Source organism: Eublepharis macularius, chromosome 4 (genome assembly GCF_028583425.1).
Source record: "Eublepharis macularius isolate TG4126 chromosome 4, MPM_Emac_v1.0, whole genome shotgun sequence".
Taxonomy (NCBI): Eukaryota; Metazoa; Chordata; class Lepidosauria; order Squamata; family Eublepharidae; genus Eublepharis; species Eublepharis macularius.
The window spans coordinates 78,208,600-78,225,014 of record NC_072793.1 but is presented as its reverse complement, the minus strand read 5'-3'; the positions used below and the strand labels follow the sequence as shown (position 1 = coordinate 78,225,014).

The following is a 16,415-nucleotide window of genomic DNA, read 5'->3' as shown; positions in this document are numbered from 1 at the left end:
AGTCTGCCTGCCTTGGGAGGTACAGCCTTCAAGGAGTCTTGGGCAGCATAGCAGAACCTTTCCCCAATTGCTTGAGCTAGCTAAGGAATCTACACAAAGGGGCAAGGGTTTTTTTTTAACACGTTTGTTTGTTTGTTTGTTTGTTTGTTTGTTTGTTTGGGCTCCGTAGTGAGAGAAGGGGGAGGAAGTCACGCTTGCCTGAACAGCTGCCAGCAAGCCACGGCCTTCAAAGCCACCTCTGGGCTGCCCTTCTTGCTTTCCCAGTCAGGGGGGAAAACCCATGTGACTGGCACTGGCCCATCCCCTTAGCAGGCCCAGCAGGCCAAGGAAGCTCAGCCCTGTCCTCACTGTCCTTTCACCCCTGGCAGTGCTGCCCTGCTCCTGGCTTCCCTTAGCAACTGAGAGCCGGTCCCCACTGCGGGCTGCTCAGCTCACTGCTATGCCACACTGTCTCTTCCTGGGCACACTACTGCTTCACTACTGGGCTGTCTTGCTGCTGCCGCCACCACACCACCAACTACTGCTGTCAAAATGCTGCTGCTGAAATGCTGCTGCCAATGCTTGCTGCTGCTCCACTCTTGATGCCTGCCACAAGCTGAATGAAAAGGGGTGGGGCTGGCCCTTCCTTTTACACCTTGGTGGAAGACCTGAGAGGAAATTATGCCTCTCAAGTCTGTCACTTGACCTCACTCCTGAGCAACCCTGCCATCCATCCCTGATTGGTTGGCTGCCGCTGGGTGTTAGAAATGGGAAAAGTGCACGCCACCCAGCTGGGAGGCCACTGGGCATCTCAAAGATGGCAGCTGCTATGCCACACCATCCCCACCACCCTGGAGGCTACAACCAGGCCACCCCAGATAAGTCTGGGGAGCAGCGTTTCTTGCACCAATGATAGTGTGTGGCACCAGTTTAATTCTTGTTTGGTATGCTTCCTGAGACTTCCCATTTCTGAAAACAGTAGCTGTTCTCCAGTTTTGAAACTCGTATTTATCCATTCAGTGGCCATGTTCTTTATATTATATATTGATTGCAAAATGTGTCAGAATACCAGAGAATATAATGAACTCTCAGTCTGGCCATCTAATCACACCTCATATTGGGAAGACTGGAAACAGTGTTTGTTTGTTTGTTTGTTTTATTTGTTTGTTTGTTTGTTTTATTTGTTTGTTTGTTTGTTTGTTTAAAACATTTATTAGCTGTCTTTCTTCCTTGCATGAACTCAAGGCAGTCTACAATATAAATAAAAACAATCATAACATGAATAAAATCTAAATTTAAAAGTACGCTTTAAGACTGCCAATAAACATAGAAACAAAGCTTCAGGTGAAAAGCCATGTTAGTCTGAAGTAGATGAGCAAGGTTCAAATCCAGTAGCACTTTAAAGACCAACAAAGAGTTTCTAGGACATAAGCTTTCGAGAATTGGGCTCCCTTTCTCAGATACATGTAAGAATGGAGATCTATCTTTTTATCCCGATTGGAAGGTAGGAGAGGTGGGATAAAAAGACTCAGATATCCATTGCTACTTGTATCTGACAAAGGGAACCTGGCTCTTGAAAGCTTGTATCCTGGAAAATCTTTGTTGGTCTTTAAGGTGCTATTGGACTTGAACCTTGCTCATAGAAACAAAGTTAATTAAAAGTAGTCCTAAATGAAAATAAATAAATATCCCAGAGCATCTTAATGCACTGTATTAGCATTACATGGTGAAAATACTATGTTCCATTTTTTTAAAAATTTTAAATTACACACACAGTAATGAGAGATTAAGTCTTAGTAAAGTTTCAAAATGTGGTGATTTTTACAAGTATCACTGCATTCACAGGACTCGCTAAAATGGCATTTGTTATGGTTCCTCCTACAGAATAGTCATGTGTTAGGAAAATATTAGATGGTTTTATATTTTCCTGCATGTTTGAATATTATATACACATTAATACTGCTATGAAAACACGCCAAATGTATTAGAGAAGTTACAAACTCATATAGTCTGTAATCTAGATGTGCTGAATGTACAAAGAGGGAGCAAACATTTATGTAACTTCCAATGTCTATGTCTGACATGAACATAACCCAGTTCCCTTGGTTCTTTGACCTCTTTTTTGTATTTGTGGTATAGGAATGCATGTGGGCCACAAAACAAGAGGCAAATATCAACTTGCCATGTCTTATACCTGATGTGTTTTGTGTACAAGTATAGCCTTTCTCAGAGAAACGGAAATAATTCTGTTGAAATGCATCAGGCACAAAGAATAGCAACTTTGAAAGCTTTGCAGTGCCATCATAAGCAAAGTTATACCATTTGAAGGACACTGAAGTAAAGGGGTTTAGAAGGTTGTAACTGTTGTAACTGCTTATGATAGCACTACAAACTGATAAGATATGGCCTGCTGACTTACTGGCTGGCTGGTTTACAAGGGTTTGTGGGACAAGGTTTGTGGGGCGAGGGTGGGCAGCAGAAGCTCTTTGCCATGGCTTGGCCCAGATGGCTCTCACCAGCTCCCATGTGACCATGCAGGAACCAATCCCGGGCAGGGACCAGCTGGTGATCAGGAGCAGCTGGCTGGGCAAAGGGGGGATGTTCTGCATGCACTTAGTGTGCAGCCACCCAGGCCCCCTCGCATTTGCTGCATGCTAGCGGTCCCACCCAGCCCTCCCTTGTCACTTTGGTTTCAGGGCATTGCCCTTTCCTTGTGTGGTTTCACTGGGCATGTTATTCATCTTCAGTTATTATCTCTTCTCACAACTTTGCAGGGGATTTGAGCGTTGGGCACGGATACATTTGGGGTTAACACAGCCTGTGTGCTTTGTTTCCCCATAGCAGAGGATCCCCTTATGGGATATTGGGAGCCATGCAGGGTATTGACAAGCCCAGCTCAGGTGTGGTCAAGGCATGCTCACTCTCTGGTGACAGGGGAACAATGCAGAGGCATATGCCCAAGTGTGTTCCCGCTTACTGTCATCCCACAGTGCCCTCCCTCTGCTGGTGTCCTGAAGGGGTGATCTGCTAGCAGGCAGGTGTGTGCTGGTCAGGGATCCATGCCCCGTGCAGCACCAAGGCTCTGATATGCTGTAACCAATAAAGTTGTGGCATTTTAACCTCCAACCTGATCTCTTTGTCTTCTTCCTCCACCATAGCCTCTCCCTCTAGCTGGCAATGCAAATATTTGTATTTTTCCTAGCATTTTTTTGAGGTCTATCTCCATGAAGTAAGCAGTGTCCAATCTGGAACATTGCTGGTTATGGGCCCCATTTCCCAGCAGCCATTAGCAAAACTATAGCAAAAAAAAATTCAGCAGCCCTTCTGCAGCACATGAGTCATTGCTACAAACCACTGATTATATCCATGGATAGACTGGATGGAACATTTACCATTCCTCACTATTGTGTCCCCAGGGCTGTTCCACTTGGAGTGTTTTGCTGAAAAATGACATAGCCCTCCAAGAAGTGACTCTCAGCACCCTATTTCCCCATGGCAGCTAAGTATGTGCAGATACATGTGTGGGTTTTTTGGACTGTGTTAGCTAGTTAAAAATCTTGCTGCCTTAATGAAACTTATAAAGGCCACTGAATATTTGTGGCCGAGATGGAAGGCACTTTATGACTAACACACACTACTTAGTCAGAACCACACACAACATATGGCTACAAGATTTCACAAACATTACATTTTATTGCATTCCACTGACAAGGAGCAAAGTCTCCTTGATTTAGGAACATTGCAAACAAAGCAACACAGAGCTAATGTTTAGGTCTTGTTTTAATAATAAAAAATTCTGTAAAAGTCTGACCCAAATTCTGAATTAGGGCCAATTTGACAAAAAAAAATGACTAGCCTTGTAGAATGCCCAGCTAATCTCTCAGAGCCAAGCTACAAGAGACAAATTACACAAGGAGGATCACATGAAGGGAGTCGCAATGTTAGCCGGGAAGCTGAGTTTTAAAAGAGATCGGAAGGCTTTGTCAATTTCCGCTCCCTACTGAGCCAGGGAGATTGCTGCTCAGAGGGTTTGTTAATTTCCTCTTTGCCTCCCAAAGACTCTGTCAGTTTCACCTCCCCCTTCTAAGAGGTGAAGAGGAAATAAACAAACCCTCTGAGCAGGGATCTCCCTGGCTCTGTAGAGAGGGGAAATTGACAGAGCCTTGTGATATCTTTTAAAACTCAGCTTCCCGGCTAACATTGCTACTCTCTTCACATGCTCCTCCTCATGTAATTCTTCTCTTGTAGCTTAGCTCTCACTTAGCATTGACGTTAGCAAATGCAAAGCACATTTGTATTTCAGTGTCACTATTATGTGTTCTGTTTCATCAGGGTGATGCTGGAATCCCAGGAGAATCAGGAATTCAAGGGCTAAAGGTAAACAGAACTTCTGTGGCTTATTTTTATTGTTGTTTTATATATACAGCAAGCACTAAAGCAGAATCAATGCAATGTTTTTGTCAATGAATGAAAGACAAATATTTAATATGACACAATTCAAAAGACAAAAGTAAGAAGATCCTCACAGAACTGTGTTTGACATACTGTGTTCAGTAGACATTCTAAATACATTTGGTGTTTGGCAGTCATGAAGCAATACAGATAATATAGAACTGATTATTTACAGCTATTAAAAATTAGTCAAGAGTGCTTCAACAAAAATGTAGCTTTTTAAGGAATTAAGATACTGAGTTTCTTTTACTTTGTGCAACTTTCAGGGAGAACAAGGAAGTGTTGGGCCAAAGGGAGAAAAGGGTACAGATGGGCTTCCAGGGCCACCGGTAAGCATCTCTGGAACATAATACTTTGAATAGTAAGATGAACCAAGTTTTTCTTGAACCTCTTTCCTGAATCTTTTCCAACTGCTACAGGGAGAACAAGGAAGCATTGGCCCAAAGGGAGAGAAAGGCACAGATGGGATTCCAGGACCACAGGTAAAGCATCTTACAGACCTATATTAAGAGAATTAGAAGCCCTGCTAAGAAACTGAAAGATTTCTTTGAACCTCTTTCCTTCAACCTCTTTCAACTATCTTAGGGAAAACAAGGAAGTATTGGCCCAAAGGGAGAGCAAGGTCTAGATGGGCTTCCAGGGCCACAGGTAGGTATCATACTAATACTATATCATACTAATACTAAAAGTGCAATCCTAAGAAGAATTATCCAGCCTAAGCCCATTAATTTCATTGGGCTTAGGCTGGAGTAACTCTTCTTACAATTGTGGTGTAATAGTAGTAAAATCCTTGCTTAGGCACTTTCCTTGAACTTCTTTCATTAAACTTCTTTCACTACAGGGAAAACAAGGAAGTATTGGCCCAAAGGGGGAGAGAGGCATAGATGGGCTTCCAGGACCACGGGTAGGTATCATAGCCACCAGTACTAACAGTAGTAAAATCCCTTCTTAGAAAGTTCCCTTGAACTTTTTTCATTAAACTTCTTTTAACTACTATAGGGAGAACAAGGAGGTATTGGGCCAAAGGGGGAGAAAGGCCTAGATGGGCTTCCAGGGCCACAAGTAGGTATCTTATTTGCTGCTGATACTAAGAATAGTCAAATCCCTGCTTAGGAACTTCTCTTGAACTTTTTTCATTAAACATCTTCCAATGGCTGCAGGGAGAACAAGGAAGTACTGGTCTAAAGGGGGAGAGAGGCATAGATGGGCTTCCAGGGCCACAGGTAAGGGATTCTTGCAAAAGAATACTACAGTTGTTACACAGAGAGACCTATATCTACATGCAAAGTGTGTCTGTACATGCATGGAGAAACTGACCATTTTGCCTTCTTAGGTCAGGCATTTTAACCTAATAAATTGCAACTCTGAAGAGTCCTCCATCCTATAGAACAAACTTTTCTGTAGTTAGCTGAAAAGCCTGTACTCCTACAAAAGTGCATGTCTTTGTATTCCAGACTACAACTAGTAAAAACCCTGCCTAATATCTGTCTGATTTCTGTTAAAGAGAATCTGTTCTGGCAGATGGAGTTTGGAATGGAGAAGTATAGAGGGAGAGGGAATGCATAACCCATTCCCATCATGTGCCATTTTTCTGCTGCAGCTTCTTCTCCCAGGCTATATTCTCTCTGTGGGATTTTGGATTCATGTTTGCCCTTACCATGCATGTAATGTCTAAAGGGGAAAGGGTCTTTGCATGCTAGATGGGTTAGGGTTACACCCAAGTTCACTTGTAATTGTGGCTTCCTATTGAATTAGCAGGACAGCTTAACTCTTTGCTCGTATGCTGCAAGTGCCAAAGTGCAGAGCAGCTGGCATGGCTTTCAGAGCTGGATGCACTCAAGAGTTTTGCCCAGAAATATTGTGGTGCTGTGAGCTCTGGCTGGAATTGGCAGGTGGCTGCTAGTAATTATTCTTGGCTGTTGATCTCTGAGCAGGGCTTCCTCTGCTCTTGCTTGTAGTGCTGCACATCCAGTTTTCCCATTTTTAGTGACTACAGGAATTTGCCATTGCAGAACTTTTAAAGAGCATCTTTGAATGCTTTGTCCTCCACCTATGCACAAAAACATTTAATAAAATTCCAACCAATAAAACTGTGTAGTTAAAACAATGCCAGCCTGGTTTCACATATAAGTACCTTCCTCTTATGTAAAAATTATTGAACAAACATACTCATACATATAAGGATGTCATTAGGGGTGTGCACTGCCAAAAAATTCGGGTTTCCTGCTTTGAGTTTACCCGAAGCAGGAAAAAAATACAGAATTACTGCTTCAGGATTCTGGTATTTAGCTCGCTTCGGTATGCTCCATAAAGATTTGGTCACTAAATAAAGGTGGTCAAAAGACCATCGGGAAGGAAAATTCTACAATACTATAGTGCAACAGTTTATAAATCTTTTCAAGTGATTTTAACAATAATACATAATTACATCATATTACATATCATATCATTTTTCAACATTTTTCAGCAATCTTATTCATAATACATAGAAACAAGAGTCCTCTGCAAGAGGACCTGAGGGTGTGACGGCAATGCAGCAGGAAAAGTCTTTAAAGACTCAAAATAACGTGTCTTCTTTAGCTTTTTTCTTTTTTTTTTTCAAATTTTTCAAAAGCGGTGGGGAAGCACAGAGCCAGCTCCTGCGGGGCCCATGCCACCTCCTCTGCTGCTGCAGTGGCCAGCTGAGTGGTGGGGAAGCAGGGAGCTGGCTCCTATGGCCCTTCCTGCTCCTCAAATGGCCGCCACGGTGTTTCTCAACTTGTTGTTCGGGACCCTAAAGTTGGCAGCAAAGCCTCAGAAAGTGGGTTACAGGCCAGCCATCCCTAATGGCAGCTCCTGCCCTTTACATCTTTTCCTTTCTTTCCTCTTCTTCCTTGCCAGCTTCTCCTATTCTCGCCTCCCCCTTTCAGACAATACTGAGGGGGAGGGGGAAGCTGTCTAGCAACTAGTAACTTTACAATAGTAGTTGGAAGAAGCAAGGGGGAAGGCTGGAGAGTAGGTGGATGCTGTTTAATGCATGGAAAAGTGAGGAGGAGGAGGAAACAGGTGTGAGTGTAGGCTCTGTCTTGGTGCAGCTCCTTGAGCATCCCAACCTCTTGCCCAGCTCCCTACAGTGCCTCACTGCCCCTACCTGCTATGGGAGATGTATTGCACTGAACCACTTGCCACCCACTTCTTTGCCAATATCAACCATCTTCCTCAACTGAGTGCCCCACCCAGCTATTTCTCAGTCTCTTGAGCCAGCCCTAGATCATACAAATACATTTGAACTTGTGGGTCACCATACCCAAAAAGTTGGGAACCACTGTCCTAAACTACAGAACAACTAACCAAGCACAGAATAAACCTGAAAAGAGAAAAGAGAATATATTTTTAATTATTACACCTAACCCAGTCTTTGAATGCCAGCTTTCATTTTAGAAAAACCCTAGGTTTCTAGCCCTTTTATAAAACATATGTGGGAAGATGTTTAGGCAGCTTAATTCACTTAATTTCCTCATGAGGGATGTGAGGGGAGAGGAAAGCCACAAGAATGCCCCAGCCATAAGTCAGTGAACCCTTATTTACTGAGCTCCTCTTCTGCCTTTGTTCTGTTCCCCAACTACCTTTCTCTTGACTCTTTTCTTTCTTGTCTGCCTCATCTTCCACTTAATGTCAGTGTGGATGTCAGTGCACTGGACAGAGAATCTGAATGAAATATATATGACTTTTTAGGTTGTTCCTCCTATATGCACTTGCAATTTACCCCTTAATTACAATAAGCCATGGAGCTGAGGGGAGAAAAATCAGTGTCCAATCTTATTCATTCTGGTATTTGCTGTTAATAATTCTTTGCAATCCAGCTTGTTGGAAAGGAAAACGCGCCTCTGAGCACGTGCAGAATGATTTTACTCATACTAGTAGTATGTGCGAAAAGGATCATGGGGTTTTAGTAGACCATACACTGAACATGAATCAATAGTGTGATGTGGTACCTAAAAAGGCAAATGCAATTTTGGGCTGTATCAACAGAAGTATAGTGTCCAGATCATGTGAAGTGATGGTATCACTCTACTCTACTCTGGAAAGACCTCACCTAGAGTATTGTGTTCAGTTTTGGGTACCACAATTAAGAAGGATATAGACAAGCTGGAACGTATCCAGAGGAGGGCAACGAAGATGGTGGGGGGTCTACAGACCAAGTCCTATGAGGAAAGGTTGAAGGAGATCGGTATGCTTAGCCTGGAGAGGAGATGACTGAGAGGTGATATGATAACTATCTTCATATAGAGGATGGCACAGAGTTGTTTTCCATTGCCCTGAAGGTTGTACCAGAACCAACGGGTTGAAATTAAATCAAAAGAGTTTTCAGCTAAACATTAGGAAGAACTTCCTGACAGAGTGGTCCCTCAGTGGAACAGGCATTCTCGGGAGGTGGTGGGCTCGCCTTCTTTGGAGGTTTTTAAGGAGATGCTAGATGACCATATGACAGCAATGCTGATTCTGTGAACCTAGGCAGATTATGAGGGGTGGGTAGGAAGGGTTACATTAGTCCTTAGTTCTCATGGCCCCTTCTTACATGCCCAGGGTAAAGCTGATCACCACTCTGGGATCAGGAAGCAATTTTCCCCAGGCCAATTTGGCTAGGGATCCTGATGGTGTTTTTCCATCTTCTTGGCATGGAGCAGGGGTCACTGAGTGTGTGGGGGTGAGATAGTTGTAAATTTCTGCACTGTGCAGGGGGTTGGACTAGATGACCCTGGAGGTCCCTTCTAACCCTATGATTCTATGATTCTATTGCAAAACCCTTGTCCTCACCTTCTGCAACATCCAGCATTAAGATTAAATATTTTCATTACAAGAACACTGCAGAAGGCCAAAAGAATGACAAGGTCTAATATCCAGGCAATGTAAAAATATAACCATCTTCACAACAGGAAAAAGTAGGTTTTTGTGGGGATTCTAAATAAATTTGAGCCAGGGATAAGACCGGACTGCAAAGAGAGAGAGAAAATATATCCACGAATGCGTAGAATGCCCTTCCAGCATTGTTTTCAGTTCTGTGTGGGATTTCTGCTTGTTTCCAGTTTCTGCAAACTTGCCCTTTCATCCTCTAGTGCACTGATTCTTGGATGCCCCAGCTGTTGATCACATTAACTTAGAATGTGTAATCTGCCTTCAGTCTCAGCGAGAAAGGTGGACTATAAATAATGTGAATAAATAAAAATAAATAACCAATATATGTAAGGGTACCACTGCAAATCTAGTTTCACAAAGTCTTTGTTATGCCAATAAGCAGTAAGTTTAATCAGAGTACAGATCCTTGATTTTCAAAAAACCATAGCTGGATTGTAGGACTGGCTTCAAACACACTGGAAAAAATTAATCTTGCAACAATTATTAGATTCAGTTTAGTAACTCTAATTTCTTAGGAATCATAGTTCAGTAACAGCAGTTTGGAATCCTTCCCTGTATACCACCTGTCACAAACCCCCAAAACATATTTTAGGCATGTTTTAAGAGTTTAATCTTTGTGGTCTCATAGTAATGCACTCTAGCATAATACTAAATTAAGAATTCAGTACCAAAATATGAGGTAACATTCCCAAGGAAAGATCGTATCACTTAATACCAGGGCAGTAGGCCTTGCATGCAGTGCTGCATGCCTGGTAAAGACAGCATCAGCCAACGCCATGCCATTTACTGGTACTCAAACTGTAGAATCTTTTTCTTGAAACTGTTTTGAAAACAGGGCCAGATTGAGGGGGGCAGGGGGGGTAGCCTGCCCCCAGCGCTACCAAAGAGGGGGTGCTGGGCACGGCTGCCGGGAGCATGCTAGAGCTGGTGGCTTGCTGCGCAGGAGGCTGAGCGCAGGGTTGGGAGGCCTTCACCTGCCCCGCCGATGTGGCGGCTGGCTTGCCGCACATGCAGGACCTCCTAGCCCTGCACTCAGCCACCCACGAGGCAAGCTGGCCGCTCCAGCGGACGCCCATGCTGCCGCCACCAGTTCCACGGCACACCGTGCACTGGGGCAGAGGGCCTCCTAGCCCTGTGCTCAGCGGCCTGCATGGCAAGCCAGCCACCTCAGCGCACACTCGCACCGCTGCTGCTGCCAGCTCCGTGGCGCGCCAACTGCTGAGGCGCCCTGCTTGATGATGTCACGGAAGTGATGTCATTACACAGCGCTGGAAGCGCACATGCTGCACGCGTGGGGAGGGCTGGACAAGGATTGCACCGGGTGCCAGCAACCCTAGATACAGCCCTGTTTGAAAATACTGAGTTTTTTTGTTTGGAAGGGGGATAATTTCTGGAAAGGATGAAAAATTCACTTTTTTAGAGGATATTATTCTTCGTTGTATCTTGCATTTGTTTTTGGATTTTGCTGATGTTTTATGCATTTATCAATTTTATTTATCGAATTTTTTGTTTGACTGCTTTGAATGCACAGAACAGTGGTATATAAATGTTTTATATGTTCATCTGTATTATGTTATAAGACCTGATAACCTCTGTACAGATCACATTAAAAATAATTAAACCATGAATCATAAAGCATCATGAAATCAAGAGCATCAGCACAAGGATAAGTAACATAAAAATGGTTCACATCTCACAGTCCAATATCAGCACACAAACCTTGAACCAGCATTCAGGTCACTGCCATGCTTGTTAGTAACTTCACCTACAAAGATAGGAAGATTCAGCTGTGAATGCTCATTCAATTTTACATCTGTCTTCATGCAAAGATGCAACATTTTAGAATACATTCCATGATTGTTCATGAGCCTTAGTGTAGAAATAAGAGAATTATAGCGAAAAGGGAGGAAACAGCTTTGTTTATGCGAAGCCAATTTAACCAATTTGCTATCCTTTTTCTACTAGTTGGTGTTTCATAGAATTTATATCTGAACATACATTACACTTTCATAGATCATGGTTTTTTTAGTGCATGAGAATGTCCTCAAGTGCTCTCCTTTCAAAATGTGATGATAATCTTGATTTGTAATGCTGATGTGCCAAACTGTTGTTGGGTTGTTGGCTTTGGGGTGTTTTTGTTTTTTACTATGTGCCGTGTTAATTTCCTGGTTGTTTAAAAGTGGCTTGGCTTTTTAGAAATGTGATGTTAGTAATATTAGAAGGGTTCCAACTGTCTGCAGGAGGTTTTAATGCCTTGTATCTGATTTGGCTGATTTATTTTGTAGCTAAATTATTTTTAAGTTTTTAAAAGCTGCTGCTGCTTTAAAAGCTGCTGTGTTGCATTCCTCAATACATTGCATATTGATATTATTGTCGTAGAATATTTGAATAAACATTGTTTGTTTTTAGGGTGAACCTGGTGAAAGGGGAGCTGATGGACACATTGGGCCAAGGGTATGGATTTTATCATTTTTATGTAATTAGGATGGTGTTATGCTATGTTACATAGGGAGAGAGTGGTAGACTGCATTATATAAACCTTTGAACATTTGCTGTCAGAAGCTCTGCTGACAGTCATATATTCAATAGAAAATTATTTCATTGGAGTCTGTCTTTTTTACTTATTTGTGGATGTATAGTTGGGGATAGATAATAGAAATGGCTATTTTATAGGCTGTAAAAAAATCTTCAGTGGCAGTTTGTGTGACCAGTCTTTACCTTTAATACTGAGGTGCTTTCAAACGTTTGAACACAAAGAATCCTCTCCTACAAAAGAAGCAGGTCTCAAATCACTTGTTGGGTATAGTTCCAGTGACCAGACTGTAGCAATGTAGGTGTTACATGGTTCTTCCTCCAATGAATAACAATTATCAAGACTGGCTGCATTAGAATCACTTTGGCTTCCTGTAAGTGTGTGGGAAACACTTTGGTATTCATGATTACTTTTGTTGTTGTTTTCCTTTTCCTTTTTGCAGGGACCTCCAGGCCTGAAGGGAGAACAGGGTGATACTGTAGTAATTGACTATGATGGCAGAATATTGGAAGCTCTCAAGGTAACTTTTGTGCTATAATGTGATAGTGCCACTTCTGATGGAGCAGGTTGATCAACCAGGATCAGGAAGTTCGTTCATGGTCCAAAGAATTCATTTGCATGTATGAAAGGAAGCTGCACTTTCACACTGACCTTTTTGTGACAGTCCTACAGCCAGTGAGGAAGGCTGCTATTGTCAGCAGTGGAGGGCTGTCATTGGCAAAGGACCTTGAAATAAGAAAGATGGACACAAACAGCGAGAAAAGATGTCTTGTGGTTCTGTAAGGAAATCAGGTTCAAATATGGTGTCTTCTGTACTGTCTGTATCAGATTAACTCAGTTGTTCTTCTGGTACTATATTTCCATATCTTGATCCCTGTGTTGATACTGTATGAGAGGAAACTGGTGAACAAAAAAAAACCCTTCACTGTTTGCTGTAGTGACTACCAAACTATCAAGCAAAAGCTGCTAGTACAGCTGCTGACAAATTCTGTTGTTGTGTATGTATTATGTGGACAAACAGCTCCTCCAAGTGACTCACAGATGACATTATCAGGTAGTTGTTATCTAACAATTTATAACTTCTGTCTATGAATGAAAACAATCAAGAAACTGATTATAATGTGGGTGAGGAGACATTCAACCGCATTCGCAGCAAAACCCCCCCCCCTCTAAATGGTATTCTTTTTCTATTTAAAGATTATGTTTTAATCCTGCCATTTTAGCTAATGTCAAAACGGTTGAGCGGCATAAATATTCAGTTCCAGATGCATTTGAAAACCACCCTAATTGTTTTATAACAGGCTGCAGGGAAACCCAAATTGACGGTAATTGCTGTATGCCAGATGCCTGCTTGCATTGGTTTGTCGGAATGGCCTAGCATGTGGTTTGGAGCTTTGAATTTCTGGATCTGAAATCTTTAAAAAGTTTTGCCAAACATTTGGTTTCTATTAATGAAATAATGACTGATAATCCCTCAGCCTGTATCCTTTGCAACATGATTGATGTATGTCAAGCCTGCTGCTGGTGAAAACTATGAATGTGTGACTTGCTTTAGTATACAGTTCTCTGGCTTATTAAGTCTCAAAATTGATGCTGCAATCATTTGTTTGCTTTGAAAACTCTTTGGGTATGATTCAAACACATACTTAAATCTTCTGTTGAAATCAGTGAGAGCTAGATTATTCCCATTGCTGATTTTTGGGATAATGGAGCTACCAAGAGGTACTTGCTCAGTTCAGTGCCTGAGTTTCTGCTATGGGGAGACAAGCCATAGGCTTTCAGCTTGAGGCTTGGGTCTCAAATCTGATATTGGCACTTGCCATATCCTTGGTTTGCAAATCATGAAGGTTTTTCTACAGTTGGATCCTGGCTAAACTCTACATTCATCATGTGAAAAGTAGCCCTGTGTAAGCCAGGCTCTGATTGGTGCAAGTTCTGTCAATTCCCCCAAAGAGAGATGAAGAAAACTGGAGAAGACTGTAGAGATCTTTGCCATTTCTCTCCATTATGCAGCTAGGATTATTTTCTTAGAACTTAATTGTCCCTGCTCCTCCACCTCTCAGTTCTCCAAGAGGCATTGTCTTTGGATATAAGATATTTATAAGAAAAGAAGATATTTTATTATTTCCAAAATCTTATTCTCAGCCTGGCCAAATCTGGGGACACTTAAATCTGGAGGTTGAAACAATGAATGGACAAAACAGAGCTTTCTACAAACAGGAAAAACATTGCAAATTTCCAGAAAAATCTGAAATCTAAAAAAAGAGAAAAAAATACACTGGGTGGGATGAAAACCTTCAAAATAATTGCTTCTCTGTTATTTTGAAGGTTTTCATCCCACCCAGTGTATTTTTTTAGCTTTAGAACTGTAGCTTTAAGAAACAAATGCCCTCTGGGGCCATTGCTAAGCAACTAGCCTTGGTCTGGGCAAGTACAAGGTGCTGGTTCTGGTTTTGGCTAGTATTGTTTAAAGCCAGTACAAGCCCGGTGTAAGGTGGGGGAGGTGGCTCCCAGTCTGCCTGAGATGAGGCAAGGGAGGCATTGTCCAGCATATGTGGAGGTGCCAGCTCTCAGCTCTGCTCAGTTGAGACTAAGGCAGGTGGTACCACTTGGCTCAGCCTGCCCAGGCCTGGAGTGAGGTGACAGAGGTGGCTACTGACCTGCCTAATCCCACACAAAACTAGGGAGGTGTTGCCCAACCTGCTGAAGGTGTGAGTAGTGCTTCACCAATTGGTTAGACACTATGCCTCTTCCTCTCTCCATCCCTCCTTGAGTGGGGGGGGGGCTTTTCCAGTTTTTTTTTGTCTCAGTTCACCCTTCTCATAGGATTGTTCTGGTAATAAAATGTAGGAGTGGTGAATGACATAAGCTGCTTGGAATCCCCATCATAGAGAAAGATGGGATATAAATGAAATAAATAGCTATAGCTGGAGATGAGGGGCATATACAAGGTAAGTTAATTAGTAGGTGAGAAGGTAAGAATGAAGCAGAAAAGTGTGAGGGTATGAAGGTTGCCAGGATGAGGGGAAAGAGAAAATAGGTTGGGAAGGTGATTTGGGAAAATGAAGTACCTCTCACAAGGTTCTGCACTGTGCAACTGGGCTTGGCCTGGTAACTGGTACCATGCAATTGGGCCATAGTTTTTCTGCAGAGGGAAGGAGGTAAAACTGAAGAGGGGAGGGGAGGTAAAGGTAGGTTGGCTGGTAGGGGGAGGAGAGAAGAGAGAGAAAAGGGAGTGGGGGCTTTCACGGAAGGGAAAGAGGAGTGAGTGTGTGTGTGTTTGTGTGTGTGAGAGAGAGAGAGAGAGAGAGAGAAATGCTCTGCTGCCAGGCCCTGCAGATTCTGTCTTGATTTATCTAGACTTTGAACAGTAATACTCAAGACAACTTATTTTTGTTTGTTCTAGGGGCCACCAGGTCCTCAAGGGCCACCGGGCCCTCAAGGTTCCCCAGGACCAAAGGTTGGATTTAATTCTCTTTACACAAAATATATTTTGGTCTGTACTGTGTACTACATATAGAGGCGTTGCCATTAGCAAGATGCAAAGTTTTTGTTAATAGTATTTGTTCTTGAAGAACAGCGGTGATCAGAGTTGTGGGTGATGAATATAAATTTTCAAAGAGCAACAAGAAGCAAATTAAAGATTCTAAAATATTGTGATAATTTATATATCTTTTTTTCTCATTGTGAATTCTGCAGTGGTATTAACTGAGATTTTTCTTTAATTGAGTGCTTTTAGTTTACCAGTAGTCATCATAACTAGAGATGGGCACGAACCAGGAAAAAACTGAACCATGTGATTCATAGTTCGTCAAATTTCATGAACCACAAACTTTCACAAACCTGCCCCTGGTTCACGAACCGGTTCGTTTGGTTCATGAAAACGTCACATCCAGGTCAGAAAATTGTCACTTCCGGGTCAGCAGAAGGTCACTTCCAGGTCAGCAGAAGGTCTGCAGGAAGTCCATCCCCTGTTGCCTAGGAAACTGATTGATTGGCACCAGGCTGTCTGTAGTGACGAACCAAAAACGAACCAAATGAACCAGCCTAAAAGTTCATGGTGGTTCATCAGAAATGGGATCTGACGAACCATGGTTCATGAACCACGAACCGGCCTGGTTTGTGCTTAATTTTGGTTCGTATTTTGGTTCGTGCCCATCTCTAATCATAACTCTAGAAGCCCTTACTGGCTGTTATGAAGATGCCATGTATGATTCTGAAGAAGCATGAGTATTCAAGTCTAGCAGATTTTATCTTTTCGTGTATAGAATCTGTTTATTAGTTTCTGGCACACCCAAGGGTATAGAACTTCATGTCATTTAGATACAATTATTTTCTATTAAGAATAAATATTGTACAAATTTGTACAGTATAGGCGATTCCAAGCAGAGTTATACCCTTCCAAGCCCATTAACTTCAATGAACTTAGAAGGGTGTAAATCTGTTTAGGATTGTACTGGCAATCTGCCTTTTTTAAAAATACATGAGTCTGTTTATGCACTTTAAACTGTTGACAGACATATTTAACCCAGAAAGAATGGACAGTTCTTTTGTG

The 16,415-nt window shown here is 42.3% G+C and overlaps 1 protein-coding gene across 1 annotated transcript in view; it reads left to right on the top strand.

Moving 5' to 3' along the window:
* The window catches only part of LOC129327368 (collagen alpha-1(XXIII) chain-like), a 507,186-nt gene that overhangs the window by 446,523 nt on the left and 44,248 nt on the right, over window positions 1-16,415 (top strand). The window contains exons 11-20 of the mRNA XM_054975948.1: window positions 4,312-4,356; window positions 4,698-4,760; window positions 4,851-4,913; window positions 5,017-5,079; window positions 5,273-5,335; window positions 5,431-5,493; window positions 11,737-11,781; window positions 12,303-12,380; window positions 13,162-13,185; window positions 15,267-15,320. Of these exons, the coding sequence (XP_054831923.1) occupies window positions 4,312-4,356; window positions 4,698-4,760; window positions 4,851-4,913; window positions 5,017-5,079; window positions 5,273-5,335; window positions 5,431-5,493; window positions 11,737-11,781; window positions 12,303-12,380; window positions 13,162-13,185; window positions 15,267-15,320 (561 nt within the window). The remainder of the gene's footprint in view (window positions 1-4,311; window positions 4,357-4,697; window positions 4,761-4,850; window positions 4,914-5,016; window positions 5,080-5,272; window positions 5,336-5,430; window positions 5,494-11,736; window positions 11,782-12,302; window positions 12,381-13,161; window positions 13,186-15,266; window positions 15,321-16,415) is intronic.